The 23,293-nt window shown below is 39.5% G+C and overlaps 1 protein-coding gene across 5 annotated transcripts in view; it reads left to right on the top strand.

Annotated features, from left to right (window-relative positions):
* Window positions 1-16,369, top strand: part of SLC25A12 (solute carrier family 25 member 12) — a 96,625-nt gene extending 80,256 nt beyond the window's left edge. For 3 of the 5 annotated variants that reach the window (XM_049887432.1, XM_049887433.1, XM_049887431.1), the window contains 5 exons: window positions 5,789-5,929; window positions 7,701-7,839; window positions 11,079-11,237; window positions 11,373-11,463; window positions 12,947-16,368. In XM_049887432.1, the coding sequence (XP_049743389.1) occupies window positions 5,789-5,929; window positions 7,701-7,839; window positions 11,079-11,237; window positions 11,373-11,463; window positions 12,947-13,148 (732 nt within the window). In that variant the 3' untranslated portion in view covers window positions 13,149-16,368. Of the gene's footprint in view, window positions 1-5,788; window positions 5,930-7,700; window positions 7,840-11,078; window positions 11,238-11,372; window positions 11,464-12,946 lie in introns of all 5 variants that reach the window. The other 2 variants (XM_049887434.1, XM_049887435.1) reach the window with 1 other exon arrangement.
* Window positions 16,370-23,293: the final 6,924 nt, after the last annotated feature.

Below are 23,293 nucleotides of genomic sequence, written 5' to 3'. Positions count from 1 at the left end.
AGCCATAAAGAGAAGTCCTGGTACATGGATGAACCTTAAAAACATGCTGAGTGAAATTAGTTACAAAAGGAAAAATATCATATGGTCCCACTTATATGGAATAGGCAAATGTATAGGCTGTCTGTGAGTCAGAATTGGCATGGGGTTGCCATGATCCGGAATAGACACAAAAGCAACTAGCAGCAACAACAATGTAATCAATAGTCTTGTTAGAATATGAAAACAAGAATGTAGACACCGGAGTTTATTAGTGGTTACCAAGGGGCGGGGGGGGGGGCGGGGAAGAGGGAGTCATTGCTTAGGGGACACTGTGTTTCTGTTAATGGTGGTGGAACAATTTGGAAAGGCATCATGGTAATCATGATGAACGTAATCAGTGTCACTGCATTGTACCTGTAAAAACTGTTGAATCAGCAGAAGTTTTGTTATATATTTTTACCACAAAAAACATTTTTTGAAAAGTAGCTTATGATAGGTACACAGGAACTTGACTCTCTCCTTACGGTATTTAGGAACATGTGTAGTTGTACCTGTTCATGTCCTTAACACCCTGGCATATATCATCACTCAGCAGTGAACATGCTGCAGTTTACTCCTTTTAAACTATCACTATTCTAGACGATTTTAGAAAGAAAAGTAGCATTTCCCTTTGCTTGTCAAGGGTGTTGAAGGATGTTTGGTTGGCAGTGTAAGACAGAGTCACTGTCTGTTCCTGTTCCTCTTGAGTCAGTCCTAGTCCTAGTAGTGACAACTAATTCTGTGACTTGGATTGGTTTGTCTGGTTATTTTAAATGCACATATTTTGTCCATCTATTCAAGGAGCCGTGTGGCCTTCAACAAATTGAAGTTAGATTTTCATCTGTCTCTATAAGGGAAGATGTTATAATGAGTTGCTCAGATTGGACATACAGTGGTTGGAGGGAAATAGTTCCAAACTAAAGGAGACAGCAGATCAAAGAAGGAAGTAAACAGGGCACTTGGCACAAGCTGAGCTTGGTCTCCAGCTTCTTTGTGGACTCTGCCCCTGGGGTGGGATTGTGAGGGCAGGAGGTCGGACAGGCCTAATCCTGTGTGCAGCCCCTCAGCCTCAGGCTCCCCGGAGGTGTGGTGACATCTCAGTATTACCTCCTTTTTTTCTTAACTTTTGCTGTCGGCTTTAGTTTGTTTCCCATTAAAAAAAAAATTTTAAGTGACACAGGTTAAATGGAAGTTTTTCCATTTTTGTCATATAGGGGTAGCCCTCATTCAAAATGAAATTTGTTCCCTTTTGTAATTCACTTCTAGAACAAAGAAATATCAACTTAATGCTGAAAAATAAAAGTATCTAAGCCTGTTTTAATATTAGTGCTTGCCTCTCTTTAATAAGCAGCAAGTTTGATGAGGGAAATACAGTAATTAGAGGGTGAAAAGCTAATTTTGGTGAAAAATTCCATGGTGAATGGTATGTTATCTAATGTAAGCATCAGTACAAGAAGCAGCAAGATGTCAAATTAGACAGTGACCTTTTAAGACTGTAGCAGTGTATCATTGTGGCTTAATTTAAAATTGTGTATGTTTTGGTAACTGTTATTTCAGATCGGTAGCTATATTTGGTTAGGTTTTCTTGATGTTCATGTATACATAAGGTAGATAAATTTTTTGTTTTTTTAATTTTGGATCCACAGATTTGGTGTGAACTAGGTTTTTTTTTTTTTTTTTTTAAATGCATTTGACATATATAAATTACCAAATTTACCATGGTAAAGAATATGTGAAAGAGAGAACCTAGTCTATAAAGAAGCCATTGTTTCTAAGACCAGTTGTCTCTTTTTTGGGCGGGCAGTTAATACATTCATATGATACAGAATTTAAAAGGTACAGTAGGGTATGCTATGAAACTTCTTTCTCCCAGCTACTCAATTCCTCTTTCCATGAGGCAGCCAATGTTTTCATCTTTAAACCATCCTGATTTTGATAAATTTAGGTATATTTTGATGGATTTATGATCAATGTGTACCTAACATTTTCTGTTCTGTTTATGTCACTTGGCATGATTTTATTACCTAATTATATTGTTTGATTAAGGACATATTATGGTTTCTATTTAACCATTTCCTACTGGGCACTTGAATTTTTTCTGTTTAATTTTATTGCTATTAGAAATAGAAAACATTAACATACTAGTACAAATATACCATATTTTTACGCAAATAACACATGCCTTCTGCATTGGTTTACTGGCCATGCCCTCCCTCCATGAGGCACCCTCACAAGCACTGCCATGCCAATTCTTTTCCATGTGTTGCTGTAAAAAAAAAAGTTAGCATAGCACACTTAAAAAATACCTTGCTGGGGGAGGATGTGGCCAGCAAACCAATGCAGAAGACACATGTTATTTGAGTAAAAATATGGTAGGTACTATTTTTTCATTGAAAAGTTACCACACTTTAACTTTATAATTTACCACTTTTGAAATTCCATATATTAAATGATTATTTACTGTAAGTGATTTTTTTTCTGCCCACAAAGAAATGCCTTGGAACATAGGCCTGGTGATCTCCTTCTAAAAGGTCACAGCCTTGAAAACCTTATGGAGCAGTTCTACTCTGCACTCATGGAATCACCATGAGTTGGACTAGCCACAAAGGCAACTAACGACAACAACATAGTCAATAGTCTTGTTGTTGCTATTAGTTGACATCAAGTAAGTTCTGACTCGTGATGACCCCATGTATGCAGAGTAGAGCTGTGTTCCGCAGGGTTTTTAAGGCTGTGACCTTTTGGAAGCAGACTGACAGGCCTTGCTTCTGAGATGCCTGTGGGTGGGTTTGAACTGCCAACCTTCAGTTAGTAGTCTAGTGCTTAACCATTTGTGCCACCCAGGAACTCCTATTCGATAGTCTTGGAATAAAGGAAATATGTTATTGTCCTCTATTGATTTCTCAGAGGGGAATATTCAGTTAAAGGGTATGATAATTCTCATTCTGTCGTCACTAGATTTCTTAACAGAATAACTGAACTAATTTCAGATTTTATTTCCTTTCCCTGTCTCCAGTTTAATATAGATGAGATAATAACTTCAGAGTTTAAAAAAGGGCAGTACACCTTTGGCATGTATGTTTCTCTTTAAGTGTTATGAACATCTAAAGTCCTAGACAAATAGCAGACTTTATTTTTCTAAAATTATCCAGTGTTCTGGATAACATTTGCTTACATATTCCTAGGTCTGTTATAAGATTTTAAAATACGTATACTGATTTTTAAAGCATCTACAAACTGTGTAATTGCTAGAGGTTTTCCTCCTTCAAATATAGTGGAGCACGTAGGCATGAAACACACTCATAGATGTGACTGGCTACAGTGTCGTTGTTTGCCCCACTTGGCAGATCACACACACACACAAGCTACAGTATGTATTTAAAAGTCATGAGTATGTATCTAGTTCTGTGGTTATGTCCAGTGCTTTGTTGGGACTTAATATTATGGGGAGCAATTAACGTATGTATGTTTTAAAATATAGTCGTTTCCTTAATTGTACCATTTCAGTATTGAATTTTAGTAGAAAGCCTATTGCTTGTATACTCAGAAAGAAACCTGAAGAATTGTTAGAAGAGTACAAATCTCAATAAAATGGCAATTATTTCCAAAGGGTCCATGGGAGTAGGAGGGAGAAGGGGCTGTGGGGTGGGGGGTGGGGGGCAGGCAGGTTGGAGTGCTGCCTGCTCTGCAGGATGTCACAGTTCACTCAGGATTAACAACATGAAAGAACTTCGTATTTGTTTAAACATAATGTGCACATTTAATGAGTTGGACCCAGGGACTGATGTCGTCTGGTGGTGGCAAGTTTTCAAAATTATAATAAAAATTTGTGGTTTTGTTCTTTTTTTAATCTGCTTTAGAACATAAAGCGCATTTTTCCCAAAGATGGCCTTTGCAACCATTATTTAAACAAGAGATTTCAGGGAAGTCTTAAACTTTATCAATTGGTTTTGGTCTTTAATACAAGCTACAGGAGCAATTACTTGGATTATCATTTTAACATAATTTGTCACCTGACAATCCTTTTGAAAGTATTGTTTGCTTAGATTGAAACATTGAAATGCTTCCTCCTGCCTGCAGTGCAGCAGATTAAGAGAGAGAGAAATGAAAGCAAATCAACCTGTAAAATTGGTTCAGTACGTTGTTCGGGGACCTGTGTACCAGTGGTCTGGTTTGTATCAAGTTGGGGAGTTGCAGGCAACTAAGAGGGAGACAGCAAACTCTCTATGTCCCTGCTCTGTGGACAAAAAGGGATTGCGGCCCTGGGGAACCTGGGACAGTAGGCTTCTCATGAAGAGGAAAGGAATCTAGTGTCAGTGTTGGCGACCCTGGATGTTGATAGGAGTTGGGGTCAGGATTGGAACAGGAGTAGTTGGGGGGACTTATAGCGCTAGGACTGTTGGGAGAATGGGCTGAGATGGGTGTTGTCGCCATCCTTTTGGAAGGGGATCTGGGAGGGTTGTTGGTTTTAGAAGAGTGAATGTGGGTGAAGCAGAGTATTCAAGTGCCGTGGAATGCTGCACACGGCTTTCTGGGTATTCTTGATGGTCTTTCTCTACGTTTGGATTTCCAGTGTTCCAAAGAGGCATACCTTTCACATATGTGATATGCATGTGATATGCAGTTATTATATAATGTGTTTATGTACATATGAACTAATATTAATATATGAACTAATTTCAGATTTTATGTATGAGGTAGTACTCAACCTCAGAGCTTAAAAAAGGGCAGTACACATTTGCCATCTAAGTTTCCTTTTAAGAGTTATAAATATTTAAAGTTCTAGTCAAATAGTGATCTTTATTTTTTCTAAAAATTCTTTATGTGAATGTGGTTATGGTTATATAATGTAAACAGCTACAGTTTGAGATGAAGATGTGCCAGTGGGAACTTTCCACTTTACAAATGAATGAATATATATATGTGTATATTTTTAATAGTCACACATACACACATACATACGCATATTTTTTCTTACCGAAACAAACAAAAAAAGAGTAGCAGTTTTGTTGAATACTGTGTTTTTTTTCTCTCTCTACTAGTTAACAAATTTCAGATGCAAATATGTTCTCGTTATCTACACTCAGATCTGTCACTCACCACTGGAGAGTGTGGACTGTGGCTTTGATTGGAGGGTGTTGTATTCGTGGTAACTAGAGGCTCTGTTTCCAAGCTTTATCTGGTTTTGTCTTGAAATGATACTGGAATTTGCCTTTCTAAGTTCTCTCCTTTTTTATGGGCGTAGCTATGTACCTGTCTCAGTGCTCTGCTCAGGATAATATGTTTTAGGATTTGAGCCAGAGACTTTACCCCTCTGACTTCAGGTACCTCTGTGGGACCAAACCTCCAGCCCAACAAGGGGGAAGCAAGTGGCTGAGCTAAGGAGAAACACTTGTAGGTAGGAATTTTAGGTTTCAGCTTTATACTATTCTTGCACCATGTCTCTCCTTTTCGTTGGGGGAGCTCCCCGCTGCAACATCTGGCTTCGCTTTTGTTTTCCAAATGAGTTTATTAGTTTAGCTATTTTGATGTGGTTGGGGTGGTCCTCAAAAGACTAGTCTCAGAAAAACTCTTGACATTTCAAATACAAACAAACCCAGACGCAGATTGGCCTGTGAGAGTGTCCACCAGAGCATCCAACTGTCATTCCCTGTAAAGAGGGAGGTGTTTAGGTGGTAAAATGTGGAGGCTTTACTACATTTTTCTTGTTGAAGCTGTTAGTTGGCTCCGATGTGGAGTAGTGCCTCTGTCTCTCCTCCCTTGTCTGCAGGCTGGAGGCTCCCAGGTCATCTTTACTAACCCACTGGAGATAGTGAAGATTCGCCTGCAGGTGGCTGGAGAGATCACCACAGGACCCAGAGTCAGTGCTGTGAATGTGCTCCGAGACCTGGGCCTTTTTGGTCTGTATAAGGTGGGTAGATTCCATGGGCTTTCTCGGTAGAGAGCTTGTCACCTCTCGATGTAAATGTGAAAGGATGCAGAAACCAGAGCCTAACTCCTGAATTGAAAAGCAGTCTTGTCTAGCAGGGTATTTCCTGGAGTAGAAAATCAAACAAAAAGGAAAAACCAAGGCACAAAAACTCTTTCTTTTTGTTTTTTGACTGTCACGAAGGGCCGGCAGGGAGGCCAACCCTACAGCCATGCTGGCCTCAGGCTCGCTGCCTTTTTCATTTGATGGGAGTTCATGAGGTTTCTTTGGTGTTCTATTTGGGCTGGTTTGGGACTTCAAAATAGTCTTATGTTTATTTTGAGTTTGAGTTATCTCTCTTGTTATCTTCCCAGTGGGAGCTTTTCTTTGTCTTAATAATTTGACCACAGTGAAACAGTAGTAGAGTTTGGTAGGATTTAGGTCTTTAAGAAGTTAAGTGGTGGGATTTGTCAATAATGAATTCCATTAAAAAAAAAAAAAAAAGACTGTACTGTATTTTAGCAAAATGCCAGTCAACAGATTCCTTCCCTGCAGGTACGCTTACTCCCATCATTACAGATCAGATGTAATGGAGCAGAAGGTATTATTTTTCTTAAACAAGGAAGAGTGTTTCTTTCCATTCCTTTGCTTGGTATAAGGGGGGGAATACCTAAATGCAGCCACTATAGGCAACTGTGTTTCCAAAGCATCCGATTTCTCTACAGATGTATCACAGCAGTAATATGTAAATTTGCTTCTATAGCTACAAATTAGAAATTCTGTAGATTGGAATCTCCTGGCTATAGGGCTCTTTGGAAACCAGCAAACTGATGATGTCTCACTCCAGAGAGTTTTATACATGGTTTTGACCCCCTCCCTCAACTTCTATCCTTTTTGGAATTTCCTTTGAGAGCTGAATTTAATAATATTGTTTCTCTCTCTATCATCTGTTAGAGAGTCCCTGGATTTTTTTTTTTTTTTTTTATATACGAGTTTGCCTTTTAAAAATAGAGCTGTTAAGGGAAGCAAGTGCCAAAGGTGGCCTGTTCTGCTCAGCAGAGCCCTGGGCAGTGGACTAGCTTGGGTTACTGACAAAGCTGAGGAGAGTGTTTGTGAGACCTCAGTCACTGAGACAGCTGTCCCTGGTGGTTTTCTCCTCCATGGGAACCTTCTGCTGAAATATTTTGTCTGTTTTTTTCCTACCCTGTCCTATTTAGGACACAGGGAATGAGGAGAGAAGGTTTGTGGTTTTCCCTTCTCAAAATAGTCACCCTCTCTCTCCACCACAACTGCCTGTAGCTTCTTCCCTGGCACTGGGAGGACTCTAACTTGACACGGGTTGAATTGGTCATTCATTAGTCTTTTCTGGCTGACTTTACTAGTTGTTTGGGAATCAAGCTATTAATCTTGGGATTTCAATGGTATTCGAGGCCACCACTAAAGCCAAACAGCACAAACAACCTACTAGGTTTGAGAAGTGAGTTTTTATTTACCTTAAAAGTCAAATCTATAATGGAATTTCCAGAAAAGGGTTAGTTGTAAGATTAATAGCATTACCTAATTATTAACTTTAGGACTCCAGGATCGACCATCCTCTCTCAAACCTTGGGCCGCACATATTTTCCTACTCCCCGCTAAGCCCCCATTTCCGTTCCACAGCAGTCTCTATACTGTTTGAGGGATGCCTGGCTTGTCACCCAGAGCCCCTGGATCCCACTTGGGCATTTATTCTGTTTACACAACTGTTTTGCACTATTTCCTCATTGTGTGACAGGGTGCCAAAGCGTGTTTCCTCCGAGACATTCCCTTCTCTGCAATCTATTTTCCTGTTTATGCTCATTGCAAACTACTTTTGGCTGATGAAAATGGACACGTGGGAGGTTTAAATCTCCTTGCAGCTGGAGCTATGGCAGGTAACTACATTTTTTTTTTTTAAACAAAAAGAACCCTACCCCATTCTCCTTAAAAAGCATAGAATCTCCATGTACTTTTCCTCTTTATTTCTGGAAGGATTATTGTTTGTATCTGACTTAGTTTAAATATGATCACTTTTTCTCCTTTGTGGGATGTGCTGTAATTCTGATGAGAGTTAATTACATTTGCATAATGTGGATAAACAGCTTAATGCAGCTTAGCAACTTCGAGCCAAATTAGATCTGCCTATCCAAATTGGGCTTTCAGCATTAACTTGTTTCTTAGCCTCCTGTGCCCCTGAAACCTTGGGTGAAGCCAAACCAAGCGTTAAGGTGGAAGAGGTCTTCATCACATCAGTCGCTTTTTTGTACCTCATGCTGAAGCAGAGGTCTAGCGTACCTCCCTCTCTATCTCTGTCTATTGGAATCTACATGATTCAGCTCAAAACTGAGCTTTCTTCTCAGAGCTGTTCCTGTTCCCCCTACCATGCGTTCCTCCTACCATGCGCTCAATTAGGCCAAAGTAACAGCCCGCCCCTCATCAAACCACCCTGAACTCGATTTGCATCTCTTCTGACCCTAATGCTTTGTGTAAAGGTGTTTGCATAAGGTGTATCCTCTGTATTAGGCTGGAAGCTCATTAGGTTTATCCTTGCCTTCCCTACCCTGGCCAGTATAGCAATAATAACCCAAACTAAACCTGCTGCCATGGAGTCGATTCCAGCTCATGGCAACCCCCTGTGTTACAGAGTAGAACTGAACTCCATAGGGCTGTCTTCCATGATGCCACTGGGTAGGCTCAAACCACCAGCCTTTCAGTTAGTAGTCGAGCACAAACTGTTTGCACCACCCAGGGACATAGCAACAATAGGTGCTCAAGTAAATGCCAATGGAATAAATGAAAACTTACATCTAGACTAAGATACCAAATTATGCACAGAAAAGATTCCTAACCAAAAACATTCCTTGAAAGAAGAACCTAACAAATGCAGGGGGTACTAAGATGCTTCCTTTGATCCTATGGAGATGGCCTTAGTCCTGAGTCATGAAGGAGCTAATCTGGAATAGAATAGGAGAACCAGTTGACCTTGGCCAGACCAGCCCTCAGAAGTGACAGAGGAAGGAAGGAGCATGTGTTTGCTTTCCCTTACTGCCAGTCAGGGATGAAATGTGAAGGACGAGAACGATGCTTGAAGGCTGGTCCCTAGATGCCCCCACAGCTCCGACCAGCTAGGCTTCTGTTCACCATATGGCTGTAACTTGCTGAGCTCTCTCTCCTCTGGTGGCCCTGGCTAAACCCAGCAGGCCAGCCTGAGTACTTCCTGAAGTGTGGTGTGTGGCGGTATGTAAACTACATGTGTGGTTGTGGTGGTGTTGGGGAGGACCGTGTTGTCTTTCTTGCGTGGACAGTGAACCTGAGGGGACAAGGAATGACTTGTGATGATTAAGAAACTATCCTAGGAGGCTTTGATCACTTATCCTGCATCCTCTGCGTCTCTAATTGCTGTTGAGCCTATTCCAACCCATAGCGACCCCAAGTGTGTCAGAGTAGAGCTGTGCTCCATAGGGTTTTCAGTGGCAGATTTTTTGGAAGTAGATCTCCAGGGCTTTCTTTTGAGGTACCTCCGGGTAGACTTGACCTCTAACCTTTCAGCTAACTGCCAAGCACTTCAAACATTTGCACCGCCCTGGGCAAACGTTATCTCCTCAGTCCTTGGTACTGAGTGAGTGCTTGCCCAGCCCCTCTCTGGTGCCCGTCAAAGTCTCCCAGTTTAAAGAGGCAGCATTTCCTTTCAGGCTTTTCCCTATGCTTTCCGATCAGCAGCTGGAAGCAGCCAGAGAACCGTCATAGACAGGTCTTTTGCCAGTGGCTGACTGAACCAAATAAACATTACCATGAAACTGTCAGCACTAGCATCTTGCCCACAGACGTTTGATGTCAGTTTTCAGAATGAGAGATGAGTTTTTCTAATTTTTACCAGTAAAGCTTTGCTGGCAGGTACTGAATGAGAACATTCAGAATCCTGCCTCTAAAGGCAGGCAATTTACGTAGTTTCCTCTGAATGGGGTGCAGGGACGAGCTGCGGGGAGGTATTTGCTTCGTTTTCTAGCCGTGCCTCCCACCAGTCCCCCAGCTTCATCTGCCTGGTGATAATACAGTGATAGGCCAAATTGAATTTCTCCCCCCTAGGGAAGGCTCTGTTGCTCCTTTGTTCCCTGTTTTGTTTTATAAGTAAAAGGTGTGGTTGTGAAATCTATTTTCTGTGTCCTGCTGCTGACCAATCTCAACATGGCCCCAGGGAGCTCAGGCACAGGGGATAGATGATAAGGCCTTTCCATGATCAGCTCACCTATTGTTCCTTAACTGGTTGCCTGGCCTTTCCTCACCCCAGTTGTAATGACTTCTGTCATGTAGCATGTCTGAAAGGAGTCATAGTCAACTCACAAGTTAGCCCTCAAACAGGTGAGTGGTTCTGAGTGTTAGTATTTATCTCGCACAATGAGATTGACAAACAAACAAACAAACAAACAAACAAAAAACCAGATCTGTTGCCATGAGTCAATTCCAACTCATAGGACAGGGTAGAACTACCTCACAGGGTTTGCAAGGCTATAGGGTTTACAGAAGCAGATTGCCACATCTTTCTCCTGTGGAGCAGCTAGTGTGTTCAAACTGCTGACCTTTTGGTTATCAGCTGAGCACTTAGCCACTGCACCACCAGAGCTTATTGAGGTTGACAAGAATTGATAAAAAACAGTAGAGTTTGGTATTAGATACGTTTAGCAGCTCCTTAAATTGACATTATCCTCTTGTTTCTTATTATACGTGAAAATATTTATATTTAAGGGAAAAATCAAAAGGAGGTAAAATAATTGATAAAGGGGGACATTTGGGAACTGTCCTAGTAATATCACTTCATTTTTTTTCTTTCACAGTTCTTTAGATCATGCAGTGTAGAGACATTTTCTTAATTCAGAAAGAAGAACAGATTTTGTACTGACTACTGAAACAGCTAATAGGCTTCTATGTCCTCCTTTCTGTTAGAGCCCAGGCATCAATTTAAGGAACTTCGGGATCACGTCAAGTGGTCAGAGGTGCAATAGGGTCGCTATGGGTCAGAATGGACCCAGTGGCAATGGCTTTGGTTTGATTTTTTTTTGGTGTTGTTGGATGTTAGCAGTATGTCTATCCTTGATAAGGTACTTCGGATAAATTAAATGTAGTTTTCTCCTGAAAGGTGTGCCTGCTGCTTCTCTGGTGACCCCTGCTGATGTCATCAAGACAAGACTGCAAGTGGCTGCCCGTGCTGGCCAGACGACCTACAGTGGTGTTATTGACTGTTTTAGGAAGATACTCCGGGAAGAAGGGCTGTCAGCATTTTGGAAGGGAACAGCAGGTAGAGGCTGGATCCATATGCACGGCTGGCTGGCTGACTGGCTTTCATGACCTGCTCCTCTGTAACTCAATGGTTGTTGATGTCACAGTCATCCTGGTCTTAATTCTACCCACTATCCCCATCTGTCTTTTTCAGCTCGAGTGTTTCGATCCTCTCCCCAGTTTGGTGTGACCTTGGTCACCTATGAACTTCTCCAGCGGTGGTTTTACATTGATTTTGGAGGCCTGTAAGTGCAGCTGCGCAGATCTTACATAAAGACAGCACCAAAACCAACACAAATCTTTGTTCGGTTTACTATGTTTTTGGAATTCTTGGATTACTAATAGGATGGAGAATCCTTTAGGACCAATGCATTTGAAACAAATGGTGTTCTTGAGAGGCTTCAATTTTGAGGAAGTGGTGTCTTGACAGGGTGACATCATACATAGTATTGGGGGAAGTATAAGGTGGCAGCAAATTAAAATGTCTGCTTTTAATGAAAGCAAATACTGAGCTATATGGATTTAGGTCCTTATTGTGTGGATTTTAAAGGGCCTTTCCTTTATGGCCTTCTCACCAGTAGTAATGTAAATTTGTATTAGTAATATTTTTGTGAATTTTCGTTTGCCCTTTCTCACCTCTGATATTTCATTTTTCAAATTATTAGGCAGGTATAGATGTTCTTGAAGCCCTGATGGCAGATGGTTAAGAGCTATGGCTGCTAACCAAAAGGTCAGCAGTTCGAATCCACCAGCTGGTCCTTGGAAACCCTATGGTGAAGTTCTACTCTGTGCTATATAGGGTTGCTATGAGTTGGAATTGACTTGATGGCAATGAGTTTGGTTTTTTTTTAAAAGATGTTCTTAGATATAATTTATTGGAAAAACAAAACAATGAGTTCAAAGAGAGGGTGTGCCCATGCACATAGTCACTGGGAAGGCCCAGGCCAAAACTGGGACTTCTTGGGCACAGCCTAATGGCTTGAAGCAAGTGCTGGGCAGTAGAGGAATTACTTGCTGAATTTGCGGGGTGGGAAATGTTGTACCAAGAGTAAGCAATTAACAGTTTTCAGTAGAGGACCAAGTCCCATATCTGAGTCTTCACTTCATAAATCTGCTCAGAGGCCAAGTAGGGAATTAGCTGTTGAACCCTGAAGTGGAGAAACCTATCCAAAGAAAGAACAGCAGCCTTACAATTCCAATGAGAACTGTTGAGGTTCAGGCTTTTCGGTGCTTTTGCATTCTGTAAATGGAAGAATTAAATCTATTTCTCTTTAAATGATTGTAGTAAAAATCTATGAGTCTGCTATTTAAAAAGTTTAAAATTATGTCAAAATAAAGCATTAAAAGAAAAAATGTAACCTTTTTTTAAGATCGATTTAATATGTGCTCAGTACAGAAACTTTTGAAAATACAAAAAATATAAAGAATACCATCCATAATCCAACTTCCTACAGAGTATTAATATTTGAGTGTATTTTTTCTATGAATCTGTTTAAATGTTTGTAAGCATTGAAACTGAGGCCATTTTTCTTCTGTATCCATTATGTGACTGTATTGCTTTCAAAGCAACTATATAAATCATGACTGACTAATACAGCATATATGACATGGGCATGATTGAAACAAACCCTCTTCTTTTTGGTACATGGATCAGATTGAAAATGGTCAGTTGTAAACCACTCTCATCAGTCTTGAGCTCACTAACCATTTGCTTTTTCCAATCAACAGCAAACCCTCTGGCTCAGAACCGATACCTAAGTCTCGCATTGCAGACCTTCCTCCTGCCAATCCTGATCACATCGGTGGATACAGACTCGCCACAGCCACTTTTGCTGGCATTGAAAACACGTTTGGCCTTTATCTTCCCAAATTTAAGCCTCCTGGTGTTGCTGTAGTTCAGCCAAAGGCAGCAGCGGCAACAGCTCAGTGATGTGACGACAGTTGCATGTGGCCGAGTGGTGCCCTGAAGAGAGAGGCCCAGGAGAGCAGCCCTGTAATGTATCCAGTCAGCTGCATGGTGCTGGCTGAGCTGAGGAGTCAAACTACTCTTTCTATATGACATATACATATATTTGTTTATAAAGTAATCATTGGCTGGGGGCGGGGGCGGGGGGAACACAACGCAGTTTCAAGCTTTAGTCTTATGTGTTGAAATGTTTTTCTAAGTCTTGGCATGAATTTTAGTGTTCTAGACTCTGCTTTGCACAGCTTGCACTTAAACAGTGACTGTACATATTGTACATCTTTGTACAGAGACATCTTGGCACCTCATCCCAACGAATCACGTTTATAGAAATGTAATGCAGTTCTGAGTGGCTTGAAATGTACAGAATGTTTCGAAAGTGTTTTATTAAGAATCACATGAAAATAAATGTATTAACATTAAATTCATTCTCTTATTGGTGACTTATAGAAATAAAGCATCAATATTGGATGTATTTAATTCACAGTTTGTTTTCCATTCTGGAATAAAAAGGTATTTGCTGATAAAAGGCATAACGAGACCTAGTGCTGACACCATTGAGTAGGAGGTACTTTGGAAAGATGCATGCCAGTGGATGCAGGAGGACCAGACTGACGACTTGTGTGTGCTGATGTGTTTTCATTTGTATTTAACGTGTGTGTAGATAATCCTCTGTTCATCCATCAAAAGGCATTTCCTAGGCAGCTCCTCTCCTGTCAGTGTGCATATGGAAGCAGGCATGTCTCCAGTGGTACTGGCTTAGTTTTGCCTTCCTCTGACACAGCAAGGGTGAGGGCCAAGCTTTGGAAAGAGTAAAGAATACTTGGACGATTTCCCTTCATATGGATATGATTCCAATCAAAAATAAATTGAACACCAAAATGTATGCACGGAGTTGGATTTTCCTTCATAAATACACTGAAAGTATTTTTTCTTTAGATTCAGTACTGATTCCAAATATCTCGTGATCAGGTTTGCCCTTGCTGTCACCTTTATAGGAAACAGACAGTTTGGTTTGGAAGGGCTACGGTGGAGAGAAGGGAGAGAAGGAGAGAGAGGAGGAAGCTCCATCATGTGATTTAGTTGGATCTGGATTCTTACTTATGAGTCCGAGTGCAAACTACTTATTCCAAAAGTCTCTCACCCCGGTGTGATTACTAATTTGGATCTAAACATGCATCTTGACAGCCACATCCACATATTGCTATGGTTCTGATTTGATGGGTAGCATCAGAGTTTATTTACTTTAGCAAAGTGCTTTGGGGAGCCACTATTGCTATTTGCAGTAAGCCAGGGTATGAGAATGTATGCAAATATCTTTAAGGGGCGAGCCTGGAGAGAGACCAAGTCACTTAGTATCCAACACAGTGCTCATCAGTTGATGCCTGACAGCATCGATAGCCACAGCTATAGGCTGTCTCAGGGCTCTCCAGGAACAAAAGAATTTGCTTCAAAAGCAAGTTTTTTCCAAATGTATAAGGTTGTTCTTATTAGAATGGGACAAATAATACAGTTGTTAAGCTACTGCTGCTTGTTGAAAATACACAAGTAGTACATTGATACATTCTTACACAAGATTCATATAATATGTACAGAGAGTAAGATGTGGAAGTGTCCTCTTCTCCTCCCCCCCCCCCACCACTCAGAGGTTATCACTGCTAAAACTAAATTCAATTTAGAGTATAAATTTGTACTGTGTTTTTCCTCTGTCTGCATAAACAGGTTGTTGTTGCTAGGTGCTGTCAAGCTGGTTCTGACTCATTGCAACCTTATATACAACAGAATAAAACACTGCCCAGTCCTGTGCCATCCTCACAATCGTTGCTTTGTTTGAGCCTGTTGTTGGCAGCCACTGTGTCAGTCCATCTCACTGAGGGTCTTCCTCTTTTTCACCAAGCCTCTTACTTTACCGAGCGTGATGTCCTCCTCCAGGGACTGGTCTCTTCTAGTAACATGTCCAAAGTACATAGAAACATATGTACATATTTATATTGTAAAAGCAGTATTATGCTATGTATATGTTGTTCTGTGACTTGTTTTTGTTCACTTAGTATGTCTTGGAGATCTTTGCATGTCAGTTCATAAAGATTTATTTTTTAAATTATACTTTTCATAAGTACTCCTTTATTGACATTTATTCATTTATTTCACCATTAGAAACAATGCTATAGGTGGCACAGTGGTAGAGAGCTTGGCTGCTAACCAAAAAGTCGGCAGTTCAAATCCACTAGCTGTTTTTTGGAAACTGTGGGGCAGTTCTGCTCTGTTCTACAGGGTCGTTATAAATCAGAATTGACTTGATGGTACCTGGTTTGGTTTTTTTTTAATTTTATAGGAATGGTAAACATCCTTGTACATACATCTTGAGTACATGTGGTAGTATTTCATTAGGACAGAAGTTTTAAATTGAAATTGATAATTCACAGGATATATGGTTTTTACATTTTGATAGATATTACTACATTGTTATTCAAAAAGGCTTTACTAATTTACTTTCCTCCTAACAGCATATGAGAATACCTATTTCTTTGCAACCTTACCAGAAATGAATGTTATCAATCTCTTACATTTGAGGCAGGTCATGATAGGGGATCACTGTTGTTTTAATTTTCTTTTTCCTAATTACCAGTCAGGTTGAATGTTTTTTCATATTTACTAGCCATTTGTATATTTTCCTTTTATAAAGGAATATAAAGTACATGAAACCTACATATATACTGACATATATGTTTGTATATGTAGACATATTTTTAAACAAAGTGAACACTAATGTTACCACTCAAGTCAAGAAATAGAGCCTTGTCAGCACCTCAAGGGTTTCTCACATGCTCCTCCCCATCATAGCCTCCTCTTTCTCTCCTCAATACCAGCCTACTCTTCATTTCTTTTTTTTCTTCTTCTTTTTTGTGTTTTGGGTGGAAGTGTACAGCTCAAGTTAATTACTCCTTCAAAAATTCATACACATATTGTTTTGTGACATTGATTGCAATCCCCACAATGTGACAGCATGCTTTCCCTTTCCACCCTGGGTTCCCTGTGTCTGTTCATCCCGTTCCTGTCCCCTCCTGCCTCCTGCTCTTCATTTCTTTGCTTTCTGTTGTAGTTTGACCACATGCACGTGCGCACACACACATGTACTCACACACCCCTAATGGCTATATTGAGTTCCTGTTTTTGAAATTTATATAAATCAAATTATATATATTCTTTTAAGAGTTTTTGTTTTGCTAAACATTATAAGGTATATCCATATTATTGTTATGTAACTATAGTTTATTTCATTGTATGAATATACTACAATTTTTTCCATTTTACTCTTGATGGACATTTGGGTTGTTTCCAATTTGAGTGTATTACAAAGAGTGCTGCTATGGATATTTTGTACCTGTATTCCAGAGTATGCTTTTTTTTTGGAGGATATACGTCTATGTGTAGAGTTATGGAATCACAGAGTATGTTACATTCAACTTTACTAGATCATGTCGAACTGTTTTCCCCAGGATGTGTTGTCAGGCTTTTAAATTTTTGCCAAATTAGTGGGTGTATAATGGTATTGTGATTTTAATTAGGTTTTTCCTTTTAACAGCACCTTCCATTTATTTATTGGCCATTTGGATTTCATCTTTGGTGAATGAAATATATGGTAAAAGTCTTTTGTCCATTTTTTCTCTTATTGATTTGCAAGGGTTCTGTATATATTCTGGATAATTTTCTGAGTTATTTATGTTGAAAAATCTTTCACACACTGTGGCTTGCCTTTTCACAATGTTTTTGAGATGTTAAAATTTTAATTTTAATAATTTTAAATGTATCAATTTTTCCTTTAAGCTTAGCACTTTTTGTGTTTTGTTCTTTAAAAATTATTTTCTCCTAAGTCATGAAGATAGTCTATGTTTTCTTTTTACATCCTTTGTAGTTTTGCCTATCATATTTAGGTTTCATCCCACTTGGAACTGTCTTTGGCATATAGCATGAAGTCTTTTTGTTTTGTTTCTTCTTTATATGGCTAGTCTGTTGTCCTAGCACTGTGTATTTAAAAGACCTTCTTTCCCTATTGTTTTGCACTGCCTTCTCTGTCATATTTAGTGACGATATAGTCAAGTGTCTATTTCTGGACTCTCTACTTTGTTGTATCGATCATTTCCTGTACCAATATGCTCTCTCTTAATTACTCTTTTAAAAGTTTTGATATCTAGTATAGCAAGTCCTTCACCTTGGTCAAGAGTGTGTGGCTCTTCTGGGTTCCTTGCTCTTCTATATAAAATTTAGAATCAGCTTGCCAAGTTCCATCCAAAAAAGAGATCACATTGGGATTTTGATTTGAGTTGCGATGAATCTATAAGCCATTTTGGGACAATTTACGTTCTTATAATATTGGGCCTTCCAATCCACAAACATGATATATCTCTATTAAGTGTTTTAATGTCTTAATAAAATTTTATAATCACCAAAGAGACCTTGTACATCTTTTATTATATAGATTCCTAGGTATCTCATATATTTGGATGATGTTTTATGTTGTCTTTTTTAAACATCATTTCTGCTACGCAGGAATATAATTGAGTTTTTTCTCCACTTTTCAAAAATTTCAAACTTACAGAAAAGTTTAAAGAGGTAAAATGAACCCCTGAATACCTTGGACGTAGGCTTACTTATTTATATTTTTCCACATTTATCTTTATAAATACATATTTATTTTTTACTGAATCAACTGAAAGTTGCAGATATCATGGTACTTCATCCCTGAATATGTTAGCATATGTCTCTGAAGAATAAGGATGTTTTTCTACCTGAACAATACCATCACACATTTAAAAAATTAAGCAGAACTTCTTTGTATCATCTACTATTCAGTCTAAATTCAAACTGCCCCAACTGCTCCAAAAAGCTTTGATTTGCAGATCCAGGGTCTAATCAAGATTGGTGCAAAACATTTTGTGCATGTTCAGTCTCTTTAATTTTGGAATGGTCCCTCTATTATTATAGTGCCTTTTTGTCTTTTTATTACGTTGTCTTTTTGGAAGGGTGTAAGCCACTTGTAGGAAGTCCCAAATTCTTCATCTGATTGTTTCTTTGTGGTGGCGTCTAACTGTTGCAATATAAAGTGAAAGTAATCTAATGGTGCAATTGTTTATTAACAGATTTATTGAGGTATTCTTTACCCCATCCAATTTTAGTACAGTTCTATCCCTCCTCCCCCCAAACGTGAAATGTGTCATTTAACATTCCCATCAGTCATCTGAGTGCTGCAGTTTCTCCACATCTGTCTGCACCAACACCTTAGTATTGTCTTTTTTCTCAAATGCTTTTTCAGTGTCTGTTGGGTTTTGTCCTTTATTTTACTAATATGCTGTATTACATTACTTGTTTTTCACATGTTAAACCAACCTGCATTCCAGGGGTAAATCTCACTTGGTCATGGTGTGTAATCCTTTTTATATGTAGCTGGGTTCAGTTTACATGTTGAGAATTTTTGTATCTATATTCACAAGGAGTAGTGGTCTGTAATTTTTTTTTTTTCTTGTGATATCTTTGTCTGGCTTTGATATAAGGCTAATACTGTCCTTGTAGAAAGAGTGGAAAGTCTCCCTCCTCTCCTGTTTGTGGAAGAGTTTGTAAAGGATTAGTAATTTTTTCTTTGAATATTTTATAGAACTCACCAGTGAAGCCATCTAGGCCTGGATTTTTATTTGTGATAAGATTTTTAATTACTAATTAAATTACTTGTTAGAAGTCTATTTGGACTTTTGATTTTTTGGGTAATTTGGTAATTTTGGTACTCAGTTTTGGTAATTTGTGTTTTTAGGAATTTGTTCACCTCATCTAAGTTGTCTCATAAAGTTCATAGTATTTCCTTATGATTCTTTTAATTTTTCTAAGGTTGGTAGTGACATCCCCTCTTTTATTCCTGATTTTGGTAATTTGCATCTTCTCTATTAGTCTAGCTAAAGTTTGCAGTCTCATAAAATGATCTTTTCGAAGAACTGACTTTGGGTTTCATTGATTCTTCTCACCACTGTTTTCGACAAAGGTACATACTCTACTGACTTTTTTTTAAAAAACTACTTCTGGAAAATTCAAACATAAAAAGTAGAATAGTATAATAAACAACCATTCATCCATTGCTCAGCTTCAGTGGCTCATGGCCAATCCTGTTTCAACTATACTTCACCCACTTCTCTCCCACCCTCGCCAGATTATTTTGAGACAAACGTAAGATGTCATATTACCCAGAAACATTCCCATATGTATCTCTAAGTGGTAGGGGGTCTTTTTCTGAAAAGCATAGCCACACTATTTCCTCAGTTGACGCACGCACGCATGCACGCACGCGCGCAAAGAATTTGTTTGAGTCAGGTTTGGATATGCCTGTATTTTGCCCTGGATACAGGCCTCCTTTCTCCTCTTGAGGTTAAGCAAATAGCGGGGAACATTCCCTACTTCTACAGCAATTGCGGCTTTACTCACTATTGTTTTAGGTTGGACATAGCCATCCCTCTGCCTGCCATTTGGCCCATGTTTGGGGGATGGGATTTTTTTTATTCTCTGGTTCTGAATCAACTCGCTAATGAATCATCTGCCCAGGACCCCAGTGACACCCTCCTGCTCTTTGTATGTGTTGACTCTGGATTCAAACCCATTCCTACCTTTGCAGTGGTCTTTTACCTGTTTCGGGTTGTGATATTCCCTTATTTGGTTATAACTCTGATCCCATCTGTTTTCTTTCTGGCATTCCTCAAAACTTCTATTCCATTGCTAGCCTTCTTGCTTTTCACTGCTGTTACAGATTTTCTTATTCTTCTGCTTTAGCACTTTGTTTTAGACTTGGGAGGGCTCGTAGACGTTTCTGTTTTTTTCTTCCATCTTGATCCAATCTCACTAATACCACTTTAAGCAAGCAAACAAAAACTCTTTCGCAGTCATTCTTCTGTTCCCTTTAATTCTCTTTAAAAGGACTAGTGTTGGAGTGGCTCCTGGTTTGGTCATGTAGTTGCAAAATGCATTGTACTACTGCCATTTACAGAAAAGTATACAAGGTTTTATCATCATATCAGATCTTTTCTCTGCTTCTTAATCTGGAAAATTTTGTGATAAACCTATCAATATTAAAAAGCAATTCCTAGCTGTGGAATTGAAGCCATGAAGTAGTGCTATTCAGTGATAACCAATTTTATTTGAATTGAAAAATAATAGTGTCACTAAAAAAAAAAACACTTTTTTTTTTTTTTTAGTGACAATAGGACTATCTGAAAAAATGATTTAATTGACTTTAGAAGAAAAGGAGGGTCCAGTACTGCCCTTAGCCACCTCAGAGGCCCTTGAACCAAAAATTCTAATCCGAGTTCCCATCTAGCTGGGCTCCTCCTCAAGGGGCACGGTGTCTATGGAACCAAAAGGAATATACCCACAGGGGTATATTCCCTTATAGAACCATGTTCCAGGTCCCTTAGATCCTGAAATTTCCTGCCCAAACAGCTCGGCTGTGCAGACCTCTTTCCTGGATCTATCTTCCTGAAGGAACACCCCTAGATCTAAACGGTGGCCAAAAAAAAAAAAAAAAAAACCAAACCCATTGGTATTGATTCAATTCTGACTCACAGCGACCCTGTAAGACAGAGTAGGAACTGCCCCATAGGGGTTTCCAAGGAGCAGCTGGTGGATTCCAACTGGTGACCTTTCTGTTAGCAGCCAAATTCATAACCACGGTGCCACCAGGGCTCCAAAGGGTGGCCAAGGGGCAGCTAATTGCAAGGGTTGTAGACAAAATTCAGGCACGTAGGCCCAAGTATTCCTGTGATACCTGTTATAGTGCAGAAGGAGCTGGTGGAAGAGAAGGGAGGAAAGGGGTTCTGGACTGCTTCTCCCTTGGCTGCCACCTTTTGGTACAGAATTCTGAGAATTCTAAATTCCAAGCTGGACTTGTATGTTGTTGTGAAGGTAGGCAGCTAGAACATCATTTAGTAGCTTGATTTATAACATCCAAATATTAGACTTACTGCCTCAGGGCCTGCAAATGTTAGGGGATAGCCTAGGAAGGAGAAAGGTAGTGATAAATCCTAAGTGGGTTCAGGCAATGTGATGGCTAAGAGAGATGGCATAAGGGAGTCCTGCTCAGTTTGTAGATAAGGCTACTGCCATCTCCAGTCAATGGAAATGTGTATTTCCATATCTAACCTGTTCTTCCAGCAGTCTGGGTCAAAAGCAGTAGAAAAAAGCAGAAAAGCAATAAAAAGTTCTAAAATCACTTTGTAGGTTCCTAGAAGCCATAAGACTAATTCTAACTCCACCCTGTCTTACGGAGTTGCTCTGTGGTCTTTTAAGCATATGGCACAGTGTGTAGGCTCATCTGATTAAAAAACTGACCTGTTGGCTGACTAAGATCATAAAGGCAGTGTAGGAGACAGTGGTCAAGAACACAGCTCTGAAATCAGACTACCTGGGTTTAGTTCCTAGATTGTGAGTCACTTCATATCCCCAAGCCCAGTGGTATGCTAGATCAGGCTTGCACTAGCTCAATGAAGCTTACTATGTGCTCTCATCGAGCACACAACTCCAGAGTCAGTTACATCACATTGGTAGCTTGCAATTGGTCATGACAGGAGTATTTATACCATGGCAATTGGCTACAAATCAGGTCCACAGAAACTGGTTCAAATCACTTTCCTCTTTTGTAAACAGGATTAGTAATCGCAATAGTTCCCCCACCATTAGGGGTTCTAGGAGATTAAATGAGAACGTGTGTGTGTGTGTGTACTCACACTACATGCTCAGAATGTATAAGGCCAGTTCTTTATGTGGCAGAGGAAATCATGACTTTGGAAATAGAAACAGATGTTTTCATTAAGTAGAGTTTTAAGGTGTTGGTGCAAGACCTCTGTGTAGGTTCTCACATCATTCCTAATTCTATTTCTTTGAAATTTATTTCATACTCGTTTTCTGGTCTGTCTCAGTAGCAGCAGAATAAAAAAGCTAAAATAAGGATTCTAAGGGAATTCTAACTGGTCAAGCCAGAAAGCCCTGCGTGGCAAAGCAGGGGTGTCAGCAGAGATCTCTGAATTTTTAACCTGTCACAGCCAGAACATAGAGCCTATAAACTTGTAGATTTTTCATTTACCTGAAGGTTATTTACTCAGCACCTCTCGTAACAGCAATGCCTCATTTGTGTGGGGCTTTATAGTTTAACAAGTATTTTCACAGGTATCTTGGTTTAACTCTTGTAAATGTCCTGGTAAGTGGTAGATGGGGAAGGTCTTAGAGAGGTAAAGCCATTCGCCCAAAGACACAGTTAACTGGGTTTCCACAGAAGTTAACTTTAAGCCCAACACTCTTATAGAGCTAGAATATCACAGGACTATGATGTTTTTAAAGTGTTATCCACGAACCCAACATTAATTAACATTTAGTAGTCAGTTGATATAATTTATACTGAAGTACAAACTCTGAACATCTGCTTAGCCTTTTATGGCTTTTGATCTATGTGGCTGTATGGTTCCAGTTAAGCTTCTGAAACACTGATAATTCCACCATTCATTTTACAGCAAAGGGAAGAAAGGTCTAGTGAGAAGAAGGCATCATCCAAGACGAGGGCAGAAAAACCCAGAGGCAGTCGTCTTTGTATCACACTATACTCCTTACCTGACTTTCAGCTCAGAATACAAAAGTCCTTTTTCTCATCTGATACAACTACTACTTTAGTAGACCTGAATTTCAGGAGGAGTAAGGCCAATTATTTTGCTATTGGAAGATGAGAGTCCTCCAAATCCATCTAATGAACCTCGATATACAACAAACTCATGATTGCATCAGACATTATTGGAAATGATGCCCATTAGTAAGGGCCTAGTCATTTTACCAAGTTTCTTAATTGGAAGTCATTATTTTCATGTTTTGACTTGTTTCTGGAATAAGTATTTGAGAGAGAGTGAAAAAGCAGGGATCTCAATCCAGATCTGAGCTAGACAAAAGCTGTTTTCTGCAGGACTGATCTCACACCTTCCTCTAACTGGTACACACAGGTCCCCACGCACCAAAACTCCTCCTTCTATTGAACATCTTCCCACAATGAGACATGTTATTTACGGGGGTACTCTAGGAAAGAAGGAGAAGTACTG

This window comes from Elephas maximus, chromosome 6 (assembly GCF_024166365.1).
Source record: "Elephas maximus indicus isolate mEleMax1 chromosome 6, mEleMax1 primary haplotype, whole genome shotgun sequence".
NCBI classification, from domain to species: domain Eukaryota; kingdom Metazoa; phylum Chordata; class Mammalia; order Proboscidea; family Elephantidae; genus Elephas; species Elephas maximus.
Note: the sequence above shows the minus strand (reverse complement) of the source record. Positions and strands in the feature narration are given on the sequence as shown.